The sequence below is a fragment of the Ostrea edulis genome, chromosome 4, assembly GCF_947568905.1.
Source record: "Ostrea edulis chromosome 4, xbOstEdul1.1, whole genome shotgun sequence".
In the NCBI taxonomy this organism is placed as follows: Eukaryota; Metazoa; Mollusca; class Bivalvia; order Ostreida; family Ostreidae; genus Ostrea; species Ostrea edulis.
The window spans coordinates 87,614,746-87,636,871 of record NC_079167.1 but is presented as its reverse complement, the minus strand read 5'-3'; the positions used below and the strand labels follow the sequence as shown (position 1 = coordinate 87,636,871).

Genomic DNA, 22,126 nt, shown 5'->3' with positions numbered 1-22,126 from the left:
GTACATGTCAGTGTGATATGTTATATTGTACATGTCAGTGTGATGTGTTATATCGTACATGTCAGTGTGTTATGTTATATTGTACATGTCAGTGTGATGTGTTATATTGTACATGTCAGTGTGATATGTTATATTGTACATGTCAGTGTGATATGTTATACATGTCAGTGTGATATGTTATACATGTCAGTGTGATGTGTTATATTGTACATGTCAGTGTGATGTGTTGTATTGTACATGTCAGTGTGATGTGTTATATTGTACATGTCAGTGTGATATGTTATATTGTACATGTCAGTGTGATGTGTTATACATGTCAGTGTGATGTGTTATATCGTACATGTCAGTGTGTTATGTTATACAGGTCAGTGTGATGTGTTATATTGTACATGTCAGTGTGATATGTTATATTGTACATGTCAGTGTGATATGTTATATTGTACATGTCAGTGTGATATATTATATTGTACATGTCAGTGTGATGTGTTATATCGTATATGTCAGTGTGATATGTTATATTGTACATGTCAGTGTGATTTGTTATATTGTACATGTCAGTGTGATATATTATATTGTACATGTCAGTTTGATATGTTATTTTGTACATGTCAGTGTGATGTGTTATATCGTATCTGTCAGTGTGATATGTTATATTGTACATGTCAGTGTGATGTGTTATATTGTACATGTCAGTGTGATATGTTATATCATACATGTCAGTGTGATATGTTATATGGTACATGTCAGTGTGATATGTTATGTTGTACATGTCAGTGTAAAATGTTACATCGTACATGTCAGCGTGATATGTTATATCGTACATGTCAGTGTGATATGTTATGCTGTACATGAAATGAAAAAGGTAAAATAAAGAACGGTGATTATCTACGGAATTCCTATAAAGAATACAGAGTTAATCAAACACCAGAGTTGGGATCAAGTGCTAACAAGGAATAAGCATCCCCTGTTGACTAGTTTCACCAACTGCAAATCATCAATTTTGATCAGGTAAATGGAGTAATCTGTAGTCAAAATCAGTTTGTAAGGATGGCCTAATAAATGGTTTGAAATGCTTCAGACAGCACTTGACTTGAAATCCCTCTGGCATATTGAATAGGTTGAGAGTTGTAAACACCATATGCAAAAGCTTGTTCTGCAGATGATCACTTTTTAAATCAAGGCAGGCAATTTACAGACAAGTTGATGTTACAAGGGCTTCAACAGTCTTGTTAATTAAAGTCAGTATTTCGCAAGTTTTACAATATTTATAATGATCTAGTTTGTTAATACAACCTGTCAATGGGTCAGATGCTGTCTGATGTGCTTTGTACCCATTTGTAGGCTGTTCTTTGCACATTGATGTTACTACAGATTACTCCATTTATCTGATCAAGATATAGGGCTCACAGTGGGTGTGAGCAGTCGACAGGGATGCTTACTCCTAGGCACCTGACCCCACCTCTGGGGTGTCCAGGGGTCAGTGTTTGCCCAACTATCTATTTTGTATTGCTTATAGGAGATATGAGATTGATCACTGTTTGTTATCTTCACCTTTCATATAAGAGCTTCTTTACTTTGCCTCTCTCTGAATTCTTTTCATTTGGGTTATATTCATTGTGTTTGTTCAAAATAGGTGTCATTCACCTTTAAACACACAGTATTTTTGTGCACATTTATTGAATGATTATTTTGCAATTATTTATTAAAATTATCCTTTCTTTGGTGATCAATCTCATAATTCCTATAAGCAATACAAAATAGATAGTTAGGCAAACACGGACCCCTGGACACACCAGAGGTGTGATCAGGTGCCTAGGAGGAGTAAGCATCCCCTGTTGACCGGTCACACCCGTCGTGAGCCTCATATCCTGATCAGGTAAACGGAGTTATCCGCAGTCAAAATCAGTGTGCCAAGAACGGCTTAACAATCGGTATGAAACACGTCAGACAGCATTTGACCCAATGTGAGGTTGTATTGACGAACTAGATCGTTATAACGACCATAGAATTTGCGAAATGCTGACTTCAATCGAGACTGTTGAAATCCCTGTACCATCAACTTGTTTGTCAGTAGCTTACCTCGATTTAAAAACTGACTATACCCAGAACAAGCTCTTGCATATCGAATCGGTTGAGATATATAAACACCATATGCAGGTGATAATGGAATATTGCTACATAAATGTGGGAAGTTGACGATGGAGAAGCTGAAATCATCCCGTTTGTCATACAGTTGAGTTGTTAGTTTGCCGTTAATGTCTACTTTCAATAAAATATCTAAGTATGAAGCAGAAGTGGACGACTCTCTGGTGTCCTTTATTTCGAGCTCACAGGGATATATCAAATCGACATATGAATGAAAGCTATCATTGTTAATAGACAAAACGTCATCGATATATCTAAAAGTCGAATTGAAGGTCACAGCGAGAGATTTTTTCTTCTCATGTAGAAGTTTGTGAATAAATTCTGCTTCATATGAATATAAAAACAGGTCAGCTAACAAAGGAGCACAATTCGTGCCCATGGGAATTCCAACAGACTGTTGGAAGACCTGATCACCAAAGACCACGAAGATATTGTCAATGAGCAACTCTAGCAAATTTTTTATTTCAACTTCAGAGTACTTGTGCGTGGAATCAGAGTGGTGTTTAACAAAGTAAGTTTTTGAATGACTGATTACTAGATATGAATATTTCCGTTTTCCGTTTTTGTTGAAGAAGCAACTGTCTATGATGTCAAAAAGTATAGTCTTTAATTTATCGTGAGGATATTTCCCCCAAATCCAGACACCCAGATTCCACCTCAATATTAAGGAAACAGGTGCTTGTCTGGTGTCAGGTATGACCAGCAAAATACCTTTGTGCTCGTGTCTTCACATTACGGTCCCTTGAGTCAACTTCATAAAGTTAACTTGAAATTCTAATAATAAGCAACACTCAGAACAACATATAAAGTAAAGATCATAAAAAGCATACTTTAGTTTTAAAAATACTTGTATATAACAGCTTTTGTTATTATTAATTTTATTCAAACAAGTGTATATGATCTGGGATTCCATTTATTCTGAAAAATTTCTTTATTCTTTTTAGGAGTCTGTCCTTCCCCTCTCACATACATATCATTAAGTATTTGAGAGGGAGATTACAGGGATTGCACCCCTTTGATTCTGAGAGAGAGTGATTCTGAGAGAGAGAGTGAAGTTGAATAACTGGCGTCCGCCATATAGATTAACTGGCGGCCGACAGTTAATTTAAATGGCGACCGTTAGATAATAAGTGGCGGCCGCCAGTTGAACGAATATTAATTCTATACCCTGGCACCTATCGGCTTCCGTACAAATGTTTAAGGTAGGTATTTCATAGTATATATATTTTTTTTAACTTGTGACCTAGTATTCTGGTTATGTTGTGACCCAATGGGGCTAGGTAGGAATTACATGTACAATATAGTCAATTTTTCATGGGAATAAAAATTGCAAAAAGTCTTTTAAAAATCACAGTAGCTGAACAACAGCAGGGCGAAGCTAGGTTATTGGTGTGAACAATGTGGTCCATGAGCCTCTTGTTGGGCTCATGTTTATTGAAATATGGAGTTTAGTATCTAACAGTAGCATATTATTAGCTCACGAGAGCTAAAAGCTCAAGAGTGCTTTTCTTATCATCCATTGTCCATCCGTCCGTAGACTTTTCACATTTTTTACTTCTCCAGAACCAAACTTGGCAAAAAGCATTCTTGGGTGAAGGGCTTTCCAGTTTGTTCAAATGAAGGGCCATGTCCCCTTCAAAGGGGAGATAAATTACAAAAATGCAAAAATAATGTTGGGTCATTTAACAATCTTCTTCTAAAAACCCACTAGACCAGAAGAGCTGAAATTTACATGAAAACTTACTGACATAGTGCAGATTCAAGTTTGTTAAAACCATAGTCCCCGGGGGCAGGTTGGAGCCACAAGAGGGGATCAAAGTTTTACATGCGAATATATAGATAAAATCTTTAAAAATCTTCTTCTCAAGAACCACTGGGCCAGGAAAGTACAAATTTACATAAAAGCTTCCTGACATAGTGCAGATTTAAGGTATTTAAAATCATGACTCCCGGGGGTAGGATGGAGCCACAATAGGGATCAAAGTTTTACATGCAAATATATAGGGAAATCTTTAAAACTCTTCTTCTCAAGAACCACTGGGCCAGAAGATCTGAAATCCCGACAAAGTGTAGATTCAAGTTGTTAAAACCATGACTCCTGGGGGGTGGGGGTGGGGGGGTGGAGGGGGGGGGGTAGGATTGGGCCACAATAGGGGATCAAAGTTTTACATGCGAATTATATACATGCATAGAAAATTGTTTTTAAAAATCTTCTCAAGAACCAATGGGCCAGAAAAGTTTACATTTACATAAAAGCTTCCTTACATAGTGCAGATTCAAGTTTGTATAAATCATGGTCCCGGGGTAGGTTGGGGCCACAATAGGGATCAAAGATTTACATGTGAAAATCTTTAAATATGGGTCAAGGTGACTCAAGTGAGCGATGTGGCTCATGGACCTCTTGTTTTATAAAGTGCAGAGATTACTGAAATCCAAATATAATCCCTATCATCAAGGACTGCATGTAAATGACCATAGAGGTCGTGTCTGGTCATCAGTCTCGCAAAACCTCTGCTGTCACAAACACTAAGACTTGTCAGGTTGTACACACGTCAAGGAGTTTTAGTCATAAAGTCTTTGGTTGAAATATTTTTTAAAAAATGACAGAGGTAAGGTCAACCTGGGAAATCTGATGTGTGTGTTATAAAAATTTAAAATTCATGTCTTAGTTACCCAAATATAGCTGGATGACATTATATCTTTAATTTGTGTTGTTTTGAAATCTACGAGTAACCACTGGACAAATGAAAATAGAAAAAAATTGAGAATTTGCCTGTAAAGTTGAGAGCCGTTTCATCTTTCCGACTTAGACATCTCGTGATGGGATCCTTGTGTCTCATTAAAACACTGAAAGTATTTGTCTTTTCTGATGCATTTTGAAGCCGTTCTTGGAATATGAATTCACTAATTAGAATGTATATGCAATTGAAATTTCCACTAATTAAAAAATCAAACTCGGTAATCAAGTCAAAATTCAGTCCTGTGTTTCTCTGATGAAACTGATGTTGAATTTCTAATGTATAATCTTTATAATTATCAATTTTGACATCATGCAACACTTCTTCACATATCTCTCTTGATGTGCATTTGTTTTTGGTTTTTTTTGTTTTGGTTATTTTTTAGTTACTTTTGATTAAACTCAGGTGACCTATTGCAATTGGTTGTCCGTTAACAATTGAACATTTTTAACTTTCTTCTTAATAACTACCATTCCAATTCTTTTCAAATTTGGTATGAAGCATCATTCGGACAAATCTTTGGTACCATAAATTGTCAATTTCAGGACTCGACCTAGCACCCCTGGGGCCCTAGAAGCAGGACAAAAACTGCCCAAAATTGACCAATTTTCAAAAATCTTCTTACGAACCACACACGTGTAAGAAAAACTAAATTCATAGTGATGTAGAGCAAGAAGGCCTCTGTAAATTTCATGATCACCGGGGTTGGGGTTCTGACCCCAGGGTGGGGCCAAACTTGGTATATAGTGTTTATGTAGAAAACACTTAAATAACATCTTCTTGAGTACTATTGATACTAAATTGAAAGTAAATAGATATTTAGAAAGAACAAGCAGTCCTTTACCAAAATTGTAAATTTGATGATCCCAAAAGTAGGGGTTCTGACCCCAGGGTGGGGCCAAACTTAGTATATAGTATGTATGTGTTAGTTTGCTGATACTGTATAAAACCTAAATGCATACTTAAGAATAGCAGAAAAAGATACACAAAAAGTAATGGTGAAATTCACAACCCAGGGTTATGACTTTAGGATAGGTCCAAATTAGTCATATTTTTTTATGTTTTAATGTTAATACATCTATTTCATTATGTAAAGTCTTTCATCAGTGTATGTACTTATGAGGACAGTTACTTTTTAAGAAGACATCTTGTTTTATACTGTTGCTGAACAATAGAATTTAGCTTAGATATTCAGCACAGGAAATGTTTTCTAGATTTCATAGCCCTTGGGAGTTGTAATAATTTCACTAGTACTCAGGTGACCTATAAGGCCTGTGGGCCTCTTGTTTTATACCTTGAAACACATGTAAAGCACAATATTTAGGTACCATAGCCGCCATTCTTTCGGTTTCTAATATACATAAACCTTTTAAACGAATACATCAAACCAATGATCCTCATATTTCTGGAATATACATTGCAAACAAACCAAAATATTTTGTTCAGGTATTTCTGGAATACCAAAAAATAAATAAATAAATAGATTTTAAAAAAATAGATAAAATAACTAAATACAAGTCACATCCGAGTCACATTGGCCCTGCCATTGTTCAGCTGTTGTGATTTTTTAAAAGATTTTTTTATCAATCTTTATTCCCATGAAACATTTTGACCCCAAATTTGGACCCAAAGGATCATAAAATAACTTGAAATGAATTTACATAACGCACAGAGATTGCATGCTCAACACCAATATATACGAGGGCTGTTCGATATGTAATGTGTATTGTACGATATCTCAAAAGCATTCGACTCAAATAGTGAAATGAACATTACATCCCTTCAAAGTATTCTCTGCGGTAATTGAAATACATAATTTCAATCTCTGAATCCATCTCTGAAATGCGTCACGGTACGCTGATTTAGGTAGACCTCCGAGGCACCATCGTCGGATACCCACGGCTGATCTCGTCTTCTACTCATATGCTGAGGCACTGACTGATGACTGAGACAAGGGCTTGTCAGGACTTGTAACAACGACCAGATAAGAACTTTTTTTAAGTTTTGGAAAAAGGAAAAAGTCGCATGGGGCTAGATCTGAAGAGTAAGGTGGGTGTGGCATGACGGTAACCTTCTCCGACTTCAAAAATTGCTTCACAAGCTCAGATGTATGTGATGGAGCATTATCATGAAGTAGACGAACATGCCTAAATCCTGACACAGGGCGTCGTATATGATAATATTTCTTGAGCTTTTTTAGTATAACATCTCGGTAATACCGACCTGTAACACTCTTGCCCTTCGGCAACGGTGTTATATAGTAGCTTTTCTCCCTAGTCACCCCCCCCCCCCCACCCCCGGAAAATGGCTATATAGTAGATCTTCCCCCACGGAAATGTGGCTATATAGTAGGATTTTCCCCCTTTTATAGCCAGATTACCCTCTAGGAAAACCTACTATATAGCAGATCCCCGCCCTCTTTTCATTCCGGTTACGTTTACGGCGGACCATTCCCATACATATTTTTTCCATTCTGAAATTAATCCTTTTCTGGTTATCCACTTCTTTTTTTATCCTAAATGGAGAGTTAATATCCGGATTCCCTTGATTGGGATTTTTGGAAATACTTATTATTCAACAAACATTTCATTCAGTCGAATGTAATATAACAGTGGCGGATTTAGAGGGGGGCGCAGCCGGCGCCCCCCCCCCCCCTAAAATTTTCAAATTTAAGGTAAATCGCGGTATCTTGTTTCGGAAAATGTACTAAACGATAAAAGAAACAATAATTTCTTCCACTCCCGGAGAAATAAATGACAAAATCTTTTGATTTCTTGAATTACTTTATTGGGAGAACTTAATATTTTAAAATGATAGAAAATAGTACAAATTGCTAAATAGGAGAAATATTTCAAGCCCCATAAAATCTGTAAAATCCAGGAGCTTCCGGGGGCTTCTCCCCCTGGACCCCCACCAGGGCTTCGCCCTGGACCCACTCCCTCATAAAGTGGCGCCCCCCGTAACCGCAATTCCTGGATCCGCCCCTGATATAAAACAATCATATATTTAGAATGTAAAATCAGAATATTTCGCGCTTGTAAAACAGCACATATTTAGGCAACTCAGAATTTGTTAGTTATACAAATAAGTATTTATCGTACGAGAAATCAAAATTGTTTCTCTCCATTTGATTAACACAAAAGCTTTTCATACAGATAGTGGAGTAAAACTTAAATTATACATCTCTGTTGATTGTCTACCCCTGATTCCAAATTGCCGCTACTAAGGAATCAACTCGCTTTCCCGCTAGACATGATTCTCAACACCTCATTGGGAGAAATTGCGATTTTTCAATTGAATTAGAGGTTTTTGAGAGGAAACCCCCTCCGACTGTTCTCGGGTCATTGGTGAATTAATAGATGTGAACATGTTATCGATATATAACCGTAATTATTCCAGGCGGTGCACCCACAGGCACTTGTTTCTGTAAATGACTTATGACCTCTGTATACTAATAATAACAGTGTTATTATTAGTATACAGAGGTCATAAGTCATTTGCCTGTGGGTGCAACTCCCAGCTGTACTGTCAGTACTTTAATTTATACATATTCGTTTAAAAATTTCTCCAAAGATGAATTTATTTTGAATCTGACAGATGGACAACGTCATCATACTTTATTCCCATACGAAGAATATTCTGGAAAATTTTTGATTTTTAACACGCACTCCTAAAATGTTTTAGCTCAGCTCAGCTAACAGCTTAAATATTATTCATTTTGCCATCTCAATTTATTACATGTGCATGTTCATACATGTATATTACATATATCTGCTATCCTAGAAGATCCTATAGATTGTTTTAAAAAATGAAAACGAAGACTCGGGGTAACATTTCCATCTTGTATTAAAATCTTTTGCCCAATACCCCCCCCCCCCCCCCCCCCCCCCCGTGGTTTTGCAGGTGCCCTTATGATCAACATATACAAACGAAAATACACAATGACCAAAGAGTCAAAAGAACGGCCTCAAACCATTTGTTTCATCTAAGATTTCGAAGTAAACATGTTTTAGACAATAATAATGCATTGTACATTCATTACTTCAAAACATTGAAAATGAATCCTCATGAGAATATGAAAGGTACGTAAAATTACGGTATTTACAATCTTTCTTTTTACATAATGCCTTTTGTTCCGCAGTTCAGATTGCGTTACCATGGTTATCAGGAAACGTTTTCTTTTTTCTTCTTGTTCTTGCTTATAAGTTTTTCTTGATATAAGAACAAATTCTTCGCTAAGAAACACTTCTAATTCACAAACGATGTGTTAAAATAGCGTAGTAGAAACGCACAGCTTATCCATACCGACCGCCTCGTAGAGGCCCGTAAAATTTGTCCATCAATGATCAAAAATTCTAATAATTTTAAGCGCTTTTCATCAGATGTGTTCAAACATGGATATAATATTAGAAATACCAATAAATCAAATTAATATTGTACATGTACTCTCTAAATTGTACTCCAAAATACAGATATCCTACCCTTGAGCATGTTTTCAATGAGAATGCAATAATTTCGTTTGTTTTATACTTTCTCAGTAATACCGTAAAGCCTATCTTTACAACTTGTCTCTATGAAAATACATGTACATGTATCTACATTCAAACTATCGGCAACATACACTTTTCGATACTCAGATCTATGCAATATCAATATTTGTTGTACAAAGCCCGACTGCCTTTCCATAGTCTGTTTTCTAAAATCAAAACCAAAAACGTGAGGGGGTAACCCTGCTATGGGGGAAGATCTACTATATAGTAGTCTTTCCCCCTAGGGGAAAGGCTACTATATAGCCATTTTTCCGGGGGGGGGGGTCTACTATGGGGGAAAGGCTACTATACAACACCGAAATTGGCACGAGTAAACCATCACATGAAAAGAATATGCAATTACGAACCTTCCATATTTTGTTTCCAATTTTTCTTACTGCTTCGAAATAGTGAATCCATGTTTCGTCACCAGTAACAATGTTTGCAAATTGTCTTTGATTGAATTTTGGAAACATTTTGAGCAATTGCTTAGCGGTTTGTATTCGTGCCCGTTTTTGGTCATCAGTCAATATATGCGGTATCCATCTGGCAGAAATCTTTCGTACTTTCAAAATACGCTTCAAAATTAAATGCACCCGCGATAGCGATATGCCAACAGCTCTGGCAATATCACGAATCGTGTATCTGCCATCACTTTCAATTATTCCCCTGACTTTTGAGACATTTGCCTTGCCGGTTACAATCACAGGTCGGCCAGATTTTGCTGCATCTTTGACGGACTCTGTGCCAGTCAGAAATTTCTTTCTCCACCTACGAACTGTCTCATAAGATACCTTATCAGACCCATAAACTTCCCCAATTCAGTAAAAATCTGCATCACCGAATGACCGAGTTTTGTGCGAACTAATTTCTTCAATATTCTCAATCCGTTTCCTAACCATTTTTACAACAGTGGTCAACGACTAGCTCTATTAAAATGACTATAAGTTTAAAACTATGTGGAGATGAAGGCTCGTGTTTATGCCGTTGGAAAGGTATAGAATAGAGCTATTCAGAGGTATGATCATCCACGAAATCGTGCAAAGCGTTATTGCGCTGTGGTACAATACACATTACATATCGAACAGCCCTCGTATAGTCTTCACAAAAACAATTAAAACTTGCTGGCCAGCAGGACCAGTACATTGTCTGAATTTACTGGCCCACTTTGAAATTCTCACAAATTGCGAAATCATTGACTGTAATCCTGACAGAAATGGACGTGTGGAATTTCTGCAAATTATGTCACAGTTAGAAATGCCCTATGCTACCTGGGTGTTTTTTTCCTGCCAATACCAGAAAACCACACCGTACATAGTATTTTCTCTTCTGATTTTTTCCCCTCACGCAAACAAGATTACATATTGACATATTTTTCACAAACATGAGAACAGCCCAAGTGCACCTTACTAATTAAGCAGTCTTAATTATCTACCAACATCAAATGTAAGTGATGATTTCTACAAATTACAGAGATAATTACATGTACAACTGACGAAGTTCATTTAAATTAGACAATACAATTACCGGTGTATGGTGTGATACAGAATGCGACTACTTTTGATGTTTCAACAAGTTGTTCACTGAATAGTCACACAATTTACATAAAAGTTACCTTGATAATTACATGTATTGTTATTGTGCTTTTGATTTTTTACTTTAAAAAATAAGTAAACAAGCCACAATGTCCAAACACTTACTTATTTTTAATAAATTTATTCTTATTCAAATAGTAAATTTATGCAAATAAGGCATTTAGAATATCTACATCCAACATTTTACTTAATAAAGTGACTTGCAAAGCCTGCAAGCCCATCGGACGTCTTGATTTTGATTTTCGCTGACCTGATCTTAAAATTCACTGGCCTGTGTCTCTGATTCGTGTGAAATCATTAACTAGAATCCTGACAGAAATGGACGTGCGTCTATAGATATGGCACTGATAGAAATAAATATTTCATTGATACACATGTTACATGTACATTTCGTGTGAATATCGTACTGTTCATTTCATGTACTGGATCACTTTCACTTCACCCAAATCAAACTGTCCCACCCACAACCTCCCCTCACTGTCCACACTCAGTCCTACAGGTCTATATAATCCACAATTGTCTACACATCTCAGGAATCGTCCGTTCTGATCTAGAATGTGAAGACAGTGATCGAATTGATCTACCACTATGATGTGACCCATGGCGTCTGTCACTATATGTACAGGATAGAATGATTCCCGTCCCCCCGGTGGTTTGTCGTTGTATCGGAATCGGACTTTCCCTTTCCTGTCCACCACTACCACTACTCTAGCATTAAGATCAGAGGTCACTATATCACCGTTGTTGTTCTCTGTCACCAACGCTCCATACTTCCCTCCTTGATAGATTGGATTACTGTGTTCATCTTTATCTATTTCCTGCGTCACTCTTTGTCCCTGATAACGGATAATTTTGTAATGACTTTTATCAGTAGTACACATACTGACAAGGATGTCCCCTGATCTGGTACAGCACAGTCCCTTAGGATGCCAGCCCCGTGGTGTGGTGATCAGTGTCTCTGTCTTCCCGTGTCTGACAATGTTCACAGTTCTATGAGCAGTATCACTGTAAATCAGTTCTCCCTGTCTGTTCACTGCTATGTCTGTGGGGAAGTCTATACATGTACTGGTGACAGAGTCAGTGACAGTCCCGTGTATGTCAACACATCGTATCATTTTGTCTCTTCCACCTATCCAAGCTCTATCTGACACAACACAGGCTACTTTATTTAATGGTTTAACATTTGTTGAAATGTTTGCGATCACTTTGGCTTCTTTTAATAATTCTGTAACAGATAAATTGGAGGCTTCATCTGTCAGACTGGACAGCGTGCTCTGTGTCAGTTTAGCTTTGTATTCCCCAAACTCTAGACTGAGTTCTCTCCCTTGGATTGTGTTGGTTTTAAGTGACGGTAGTGTTAAATCAGGTACTTGTGGGATGTACCTAAATTCAGTCAGTTTGGATTTGTAGTTGTTGACATCAGACACGTTGTTGGACTTCAGAATCTCTTTGTTTTCTTGAACACTTTGGATAATACTGGAATTCTGACTTCTGAGTTGGGACTGGTATGATTTTAGAGCTGTAATTTGGTAATCTCTAAGGGACTGGGTCAGGGTTTCAAAATGGTCGAAGATGTCGTCTACTTCTAGGTGCCATTGTTTTCTTTGATCTTTACCTTTCTTCATTAAACCAGAGAAGTGGGCCGTGCTTGTGGAAATCTTCTTTTCAATATCTGAATCTTGTTTCTTGTTCTTGGAAATAATGTCACCTTCGATTTCTTCTGTTTCTCTTTTGATTCTTTCTTTCTTCGTGGTAATGATGTCTGCCATGTCCACTATATCATGACCTTTATGTTGGGAACTCATGACACATTTCATGCAGACCGGGATGTCACACTGTTGACAGTGGCCCTCACATCTCTGGTGGGAATGAGATGTACACTGAGGGAACACCAGCTGGACTGTGCGCTTTGTGAAGGGAACGATGTCATGCTTCATTGACTTGAGGCTGTTGACGTGTTTGTTGATGCAGTCTGCGCACAGACCGACTTGGCAGCTGTTACAGAATTGCTGGACGGGCTTGTCGCAGTTTAGATCACAGGTAATGAGGTCCTGTGCCCAGGTGGTAGCAGTAGCCATATCTAAATATTGGTCATATCTGTGAAAAAGACAATGAATGGATATTTTTACAGCATCGAAGTTAAAATGCATGGTGTCAAAGAGTAGTTACGTTACTGTAAATAAGTTTTTTGAAGGTCTTGGGGGGGTGGGTGGGTGCTGAAATAAGGTCCCATTGCTAATTTTCCCAATTTGTAGCTTTAAAATTCACAAAGAATGAAAAGAAATCAAAGCAGGGTAGCCTGTTGTTTATAAATCTTCACGGGCCCATAGAGTACAATTTTTGTTTATTGTTAAGTAATGTAATCTATTGGCGTTTGCTCATCTAAATGATGTAAGCTTTGACTAAATTGAAAGTAGGAAGGAGCCCAATTTTATAGGTGTGCGTTTATCCCTACTTCTTTGGATGAAACATTTTTCCTAATTTCAAGCAAATGTCGCTATTTTTTCCGAATTGGAAAGGCCAAGGTCCATGCTATGAAGACCTAAAAAAAAAACCTGGTAAAGCAACTATTATCTGTGATGATTTTTGATTCCCCCCCCCCCCCCCCCCATTTATCAGTGAGAAAATGGTTTTCGGCGACAAATTTTTCCTACCGAGATAATCATAAACTTCTCACTACACTAAAGCTTATACTCTTTATGACACTACGTCACAAGATGGCGATTCAAATGTTTTGTGAAATTATTTGTATCGATCGATTTGTTTGTCTAGCATCTTAGCTCAGTGGTTAAAGCATTGGGCTGGTGAACCGCAGATTTCGAATTCAAATCCACCAGTATTTCATATGTATTGAAATAATTTCTTTGAAAATCATGTTTTTATCCAAATTTGCATATTTTCTGCCTTTTTTGCATTTATACTTATCATATATCATCATATCTTTTATGATTAAATAAATTCGTACTGATTTGAGAAACTATTTCAGGGCGTAGTGAATGGAGCGCCAAATTAACATAAACTCAAATAATTGAAGATATCTTCAATTATTTGAAAATACCATCAATTCACTTGATGCGCGCAACAATTTGATTAAAGATCTCTTCAAATAATCAATTCTGAATTATTGCACGTATTAATTGAATTAATGATAGCATTAATTCTTCAGCTGAATTGATGTTCGCTTTAATTGAATTAATGATCTCTTCAAATGAATTAATGATATCAACAATTGAATTGATGGGCGCTACAATTCAATTGAAGAGAGCAATAATTTATATAATGATATCTTTAATTCATTTGAAGAGAGCAATAATTGTTTTAGAGAGAGCAACTATATAATTAAAGATATCTTCAATTCAACATATCCACAATTTAATTAATGATCTCTTTAATTGAACTGTTGCTCTCTTTAAAAGAATCGATGCACGCATTAATTCCTTATACAGAAGCATTGTAAATAATTAAAGATATCTTCAATTAAATCAAAAAGATCATCAAATTATTTATACCGAGCTCTAAATTAATTATTGCGGGCAATATTTCTACGAAATTGATTCTCTCATCAATTGAATTGAAGATAGCAATAATTGAATTAATGAGCGCATCAAATCTATTATTGCTCCCATTAATTCAATTGATGCGCACATCAATTGAATTGAAGAGAGCAAGAATTGAATTTATGCGCGCATTAAATCAATTATTGCTCTCATTAATTCAAATGATGCGTGCATTAATTCAATTGATGAAAGCAATAATTGAATTGAAGCGCACATTAATTCATTTGATGAGAGCAATAATTTATTTAATGTGCGCATTATTTCAATTAAAGAGAACACTAATTGAAATGAAAAGATATCTTCAATTATTTGAGTTTATGTTAATTTGGCGCTCCGTAATAGTGAACCGCCTTAATACAAGGGGTATTAAGGTGAGGTTCTCTGAAAAATGTCTCGCATGCGAGTACAAGTTGGTTTACAGTAAGAGAAATCTGTAAACGACAGTGAATGGGTATTTTTATACCTTCACAGTTAAAATACATGCGGTCAAAATACTGTAAGAGTCGTTGAATTAAGTGTGATTCAATTGACCTGACATGAACATTCCCACTCTTGTAGTCTAAAGTGACATCATTAGGTGTGGTGTGGATTTCAGTTATTGAAAATGTGATTGTGCTGTCAACACATTTCACTGATGTAAATGGAACAAAGAAATGATTGGAAACATTGTCCCAGTACTGGCAATAAGATCAAATGATGCATGCATGGTAAAACAATTAAAATGATCTACTGAGCAGTGTTACAATTCTTACAGCATAATTGAAATTTCTTAGAATAATTAGTCAAAAATATGACCTACAACCTGTAAAGTTGTAAACTATGACCATGTTTAAAATAACAGCAAATCAAATGAGATCATCTATGTAGACGTAATTGTAAATGTTTAAAAATAAAGCATGATAAAAAAAAAAAAGCAAATCACTACCATTGCTTATATTTTTTAAAGCACTAGATGAAAGCGCGGGAAATGACAAATAATGGTGCATTGAGGAAGGACTTTTAATGCATGTTTGAATTGTTGTGCACATAAATTCAATGAACGATATCTTCAATTCAAATGACTTTAAGAACAATTTTTAAATAATTGCGTACATTAGCTATGTTATATTTATTGATATCATATACAGTAAATAAAATTTGATTATTAGAAAGTCACTTGGAGCTCCAAATCAAATTTTCGTTCAGCAGCATAAATGATCTCTCTCCGTATTGAAAGCTACATAATGATTTTACAAATGCAATATTGTAATCCATCATGCTGAATTGTTGACCAACGACAAAATCAACGGTCGTTCATTATTTCAAAATTTGAAACTGAGTATTGCGAAAGTGTTTGTAATGGTAGTTTTTGTCCAGTGCGAGAATTTAAGGACAAAATTATGAATACATGTGGTTTCTTCTCATCAAACACAATAATCGAAAACATGATATACACTATGTGAATGACAAAGAGAAAACTGCTACATTATAAACGGCTATATATTGTAAACAGTGACCTGATTTCTTGGACATTGCCAGGTAGTATACAACCTATTTTTTGGTAATTTGTTTTAACTTTAAACTTATATTTGTGTAAACTTCCCAGAATAGTCCCGGACCATTTGTTATCTGACATATTGGACAGCTTCCGACTTATTATTTTCTTTCAAGATATGTTTCATCACAAAACATGTTCAGCCAAAACAAAAACTTCTTGTGTTTATCCATGTGCTTGTACATATCAGTAACTGATAATAAATTATTACAAAATGTCGTAACGGCTAGTGACTTCTATAATCACGGAAAAAATTAAGAACATCAAAAATATCGTATCAGAAAATGTATCGATGTGTCAGATCATTAGTCACCGGGGGGGGGGGGGGGCATCAAAAATATCGTATCAGAAAATGTATCGATGTGTCAGATCGTTAGTCACTGGGGGGGGGGGGGGGGGGGTCCTTCGTTGAAGTAATTGTAATTATAAACCTGCATCAAGGAATGGTGAAGATGGATAGTGTAAATGATAAATATATACCTAGTCACAACTATTATACACATGTAAGAATAACTAACACTGAACACCTACACAATTTTATGCTGATTATGTTGTAAACCAATCGCAACTTCTCGGCTTGCACGAAAGGCCCGAGAATGTGCGATTGGTTGTAGACCTTTAGAAGCGTGATAGTAATTGTTTCGTTCTAGAAATTTCCATAAGGCTGATTCAAGGCTAAAATCACGGATTGAAGAAACCAAGAGGAACATTTTAGTTATTTAAAAAATATCGAAACTTATATATATATATATATATATATATATATATATATATATATATAAATCGATAAACAACGGATTTACTTCATATCGTATTATCTTAAGTTGTCATCAAAAAGAAAAATTAAAAATGGCTTAGATCCACCAAAGCGTGCCCACCACTGTACTCTCATTTTTGCTATTTCAGGGTAGATTACGAAGTAGGTTTTCGATTAATTTTACGACATTTACTAATCGAGTAAAATTCTATTATAGCTTACGGACTTCCTTTCACATGTGGAACAATATTAAAGGTGCAAGCAGTGACTCTATGGCAAGCGTTTCGTAGTTTATTGGCAAACTTTGTTAATTGTTTAGTATATATTTAGAAGGAAAGCTTTGCATTCTTTAACATCGCTCTAAGGGAGTTTTTGGGCTCTGTACAATAACATTTTGCACTACAATTAAATTTTTTGTACTATCAGTGGCGGATTTAAGGGGGGGGGGGGCGCAAAATCAATACTCAACTAATTAGATAATCTGGCCACCAGTGTTGGAGCTTGGTTAAACACCAGAAGTGTATTGTAATATACCACTTGGATTTTACATTTCATTACTTGAATCACGAATAAAATGTTCATTACTGTGCAAAATAACAAGACATCTTTCAGGTGATTTTGATTGACCCTCTTAACGATTCAAATTTACATAATTGTGAACTCACCTTGCATGCTACATTTTCTTCATTAATATTTTTCTCTCTCTGTACATCCAGTGGGTGGTTTAACCATTTTGTTTAACTTTCGGTTTGGTGTTTATTCTTCCTGGTTCCTGTGGTCATGAGACCCTGACGTCACACAGGTGTTTATTGTTTACCTGATAACAGAGATATTCAGAACTCTAGACAACAACTCAGGAGTTATGTCCCTTCCCTACTTTATACCATCTGGCTTCAGGGGTGGACCCCCCCCCCCCCCAAAAAAAAATCAGAAGGGGAGGTGACTTGTGCGTCTTTGCATTTTTTAATATGGGTGGGGATAAATATTTTAGGTCACCTGAATTAACTCAATTGCAATTGGTTGTTGTGCATTAACAATTGAACATTTTTAACTTCTTAACATTTTTTCAAACTTGGTATGAAGCATCAATGGACAAAGGGGACATAAAATGTAAATATTCAGGCCTCCTGCACCTCTGGGACCTGAGGGGTGGAGCAAAAACAGCCAAAAATTTACCAATTTAAAAAAATGTACTTCTCTACAATCGCACATGTGTAAAATAAACTACCGGGTAAATGCATAGTGATGTAGAGCTGGAAATATTGTCTCTACCAAAACTGTAAATTTCATGATTCCAGGGGAGAGGTTCTCACCCCAGGTCGTTTTATGTGTAAAAACTTAAATAACATCTTCTTTAGTGTCATTGATACTGAATTGAAAACTAAATGGATATTTAGAAAGAGCAGGTAGTCCTTTACTAAAATTGTAAATTTGATGCTTTCAGGGATAGGGGTTTCGGTATCAGGATGGGGCCAAAATGGTCAGTTATCAAATGTGTGAACAATAGAACATTTTCAACTTCTTGATAACCACCATTCCAATTCTTGTCAAATTTTGTATGAAGCATCTATGGGACAAGGGGAACCAAAATTGAAAATTTCAGGATACCTGCAGCCCTGGGGCCTCCAAAAGCAAGGAAAAATTGACCAATTTTGAAAAGGTTTCTTCTCTACCACCGCACATGTGTAAATAAATAAATGCATAGTGATATAGATAGGAAAACTTCTACCTAAATTGTAAACTTCATGATCCCCGGAGTAGAGGTTCTGACTACAGAAAGGGGCCAAACTTGGTATAATATATAGTTTGTATGTGTAAAAATTTAGATAATACCTTTTTAGCTCACCTGAGCTGAAAGCTCAAGAGTCCTATTCTGATCGCCAGTTGTCCGTCGTCAGTTTCTCTGTAAACTTTTTACATTTTCGACTTCTTCTCCAAAACCACTCGGCCAATATCAACCAAACTTGGTACAAAACACCCTTGGGTGAAGGGCTTTCAAGTTTGTTCAAATGAGGGCCATACCCATATTCAATGGGGGGGGGGGGGATAATCACAAAAATGCAAAAATAGGGTGGAGTCTTTTAAAAAATTTCTTCAGAATCACTGGGCCAGAAGAGCTGAAATTTAAATGAAAGCTTTCCGACATAGTGCAGATTCAAGTGTTAAAATCATGACCCCCGAGGGTAGGATGGGGCCACAATAGAGATCAACGTTTTACATACAGATATATATGGCAAATCATTAAAGATCTTCTTTGAAGAATCACTGGACCAGAAAAGTTTACATTTACGTGAAAGCTTCCAGACATAGTGCAGATCCAAGATTGTTAAAATCATGCCTCCTGGGGGTCACAATAGGGGATCAAACTTTTACATACAAATATATACAGAAAATCTTCGTAAGAAATATTGGCCCAAAGAAGTTTACATTTACAAGAAAGTTTCTGACATAGTGCAGATTCAAGTTTGTAAAAATCATTGCCCCCGGGGTAGGCTAGCTGAGGGCCACAATAGGGATCATAGTTTTACATGCGAATATATAGGGAAAATCTTTAAATAGGCCAAGGTGACTCGGGTGAGCGATGTGGCCCATGGGCCCCTTGTTTCATTATGGATACAGATATTGCCCTGGTATTTAGTCACAGGCTTTCTCTCAGAGGAATACAAGTTCATTTTGCGTTTCAGATGGATTGGTCTGTCCTTGACCTACTTTCGGATTGAAAATAGGTCAAACAGTTTTCCAGACTTTTTTCATTATAAATACAGATATTGCCTTGAATTTTAGTCCCAAGCTTCATCTCGGAGGAATACAAGTTCAGTTTGCATTTCAGATGGATTGGTCTGCCTGTCTGTCTCAGTGTCAGTCCAAGGTAATGTTTTCCAAACTTTTTTTCGTAACAGAAGCACGTGCGGTGTTGAAATTTCGTCACAATTTTCCCCTCAAGAAACTTAAGAAGAGTGAGTTTGCATTTCAGCTGGATTGGTGTACCGTGACCTACTTTCAAGCTAAAAGTAGGCCAAAGTTTGCCGGAATCTTTTTCGTTACGGATACAGATATTGCCCCGAAATTTCGTCACAAGTTCCCTCTCGAGTTAGCATTTCAGCTGGATTGGTGTATCATGACCTGCTTAATGGGTAGAAGTAGATCAAACCGTTTTCCATATTATTATTTTTTTTCGGTATAGTCACAGGTGTTACTGGAAGTAAAACTTATGCTTGTAGCGAGTGTGGAAAAGGTTCAGACACATGAGGACACTTACAGGTGATAAACTGTTTCAATGTGACATGTGTGGGAAGGTGTTTAATCAAGCTACCTGGTTCCACAGGTAAACACGAGGACACACACAGGTGATAGACCCTGTATATGTGATCTATGCAGGAAGGCATTTACTACAGCAGGACACTTACAGAGACACATGAAGATCCATACAGGTGAAAAATGTCACAGGTGAAAAGTGTCACAAATGTAGTGTCCGTGAGAAGGCTTTTATTGACACATGAGAACACATACAGGTGAAAAACCTTATCTATGTGATGTCTGTGGAAAGGCGTTTAGTGAATCAGGACACTAACAGTCACACAAGTAGGTGATAGACTGTATAAATGTGACGTGTGTGATAAGACCTACAGTCAGACAGGTGTTCTGCAGACACACACAGATGATAAACCTCACTAATGTGATAAGACCTACAGTCAGACAGATGTTCTACAGACACACACAGATGATAAACTCACTAATGTGTCATGTGTGTGATAAGACCTACAGTCAGACAGATGTTCTACAGACACACACAGATGATAAACTCACTAATGTGTCATGTGTGTGATAAGACCTACAGTCAGACAGGTGTTCTACAGACACACACAGATGATAAACTCACTAATGTGATAAGACCTACAGTCAGACAGATGTTCTACAGACACACACAGATGATAAACTCACTAATGTGTCATGTGTGTGATAAGACCTACAGTCAGACAGATGTTCTACAGACACACACAGATGATAAACTCACTAATGTGTCATGTGTGTGATAAGACCTACAGTCAGACAGATGTTCTACAGACACACACAGATGATAAACTCACTAATGTGATGTGTGTGTGATAAGACCTACAGTCAGACAGATGTTCTACAGACACACACAGATGATAAACTCACTAATGTGTCATGTGTGTGATAAGACCTACAGTCAGACAGATGTTCTACAGACACACACAGATGATAAACTCACTAATGTGATGTGTGTGTGATAAGACCTACAGTCAGACAGATGTTCTACAGACACACAGATGATAAACTCACTAATGTGATAAGACCTACAGTCAGACAGATGTTCTACAGACACACACAGATGATAAACTCACTAATGTGATGTGTGATAAGACCTACAGTCAGACAGGTGTTCTACAGACACACACAGATGATAAACCTCACTAATGTGATGTGTGTGGGAAAGCAGTTAGTAGGACTGAAACCTGAAAGGCACACGAGGACGCACACAGGTGAAAATCCATTAATATGCAAGAATGTGGAAAAGGGTTTGGCGATTCTGAACACTTGAAGCAACAGAGGATACATAGATGTGTTGTGCAATGGTGAAAAAAGTCAGAAATGCAATATATGTGGGAAGGTTTTAAATGAAAATCAATGTCTTACAGCAATACCCATGAAATCTAGTTTATCAAATGGTCATTTATGAGATGGTTTTCATATGATGTATTTTGACCCCAAGTTATTCCCCTTGGCCGCCATCTTGTAGGTCAAACTGATGGATTTTCCTCTTTGGGCAACCAATTTCAAACATGTAAGGCAGAAATATATGGGGGGAAATCTTTGCAATATTGCAATTATGAAGTAAAAGATGCATTAACAAATATGTATATTATTAAGAAAAACAGTTCATCTCCACCTCAGTGACCAGAATAACAAGGTTGATTTTGGTTGAATAATAAAGGAATCCGGGCATGTTAACCTACAATATGGCGGCCAATGGGAAATAACTCTTGCTTAATCGCTTCGATGGAAAAACTTCTATTAAAGAAGCCATCCAGAGACCATAGATGAAGTATTTTTAATACAGTGTCTGAAGGTGTTTTCTCTGAAGGCCAGAAATGTTGAAGTTTTAACAGCCTTGTTGAATTCATACATTTGTATGAGTAAATGATATCCCCCCCCCCCCCCCCCCCCCTCCCCACATTTTTTGTTCAGCATACATGCTAACCTACTGTGCCGGTCTGCTAGGTAATTTTTTAAAAATGAATAGACAAG

At 36.7% G+C, this 22,126-nt stretch overlaps 1 protein-coding gene across 1 annotated transcript; it reads right to left on the bottom strand.

Annotated features, from left to right (window-relative positions):
- Positions 1-11,097: 11,097 nt before the first annotated feature.
- Positions 11,098-17,666, bottom strand: LOC125668179 (E3 ubiquitin-protein ligase Trim36-like). The gene is made up of 2 exons (XM_056164130.1): positions 17,521-17,666; positions 11,098-13,104 (listed from the first exon to the last, which is right to left on the bottom strand). Exon 2 carries the CDS (start codon positions 13,083-13,085, stop codon positions 11,418-11,420), a length of 1,668 nt encoding a protein of 555 aa, XP_056020105.1. The 5' UTR covers positions 13,086-13,104; positions 17,521-17,666; the 3' UTR covers positions 11,098-11,417.
- Positions 17,667-22,126: the final 4,460 nt, after the last annotated feature.

Excerpts from the sequence above, each read along its gene's own strand:
- LOC125668179 (XM_056164130.1), bottom strand. The coding sequence starts at position 13,085 with ATGGCTACTGCTACCACCTGGGCACAGGACCTCATTACCTGTGATCTA.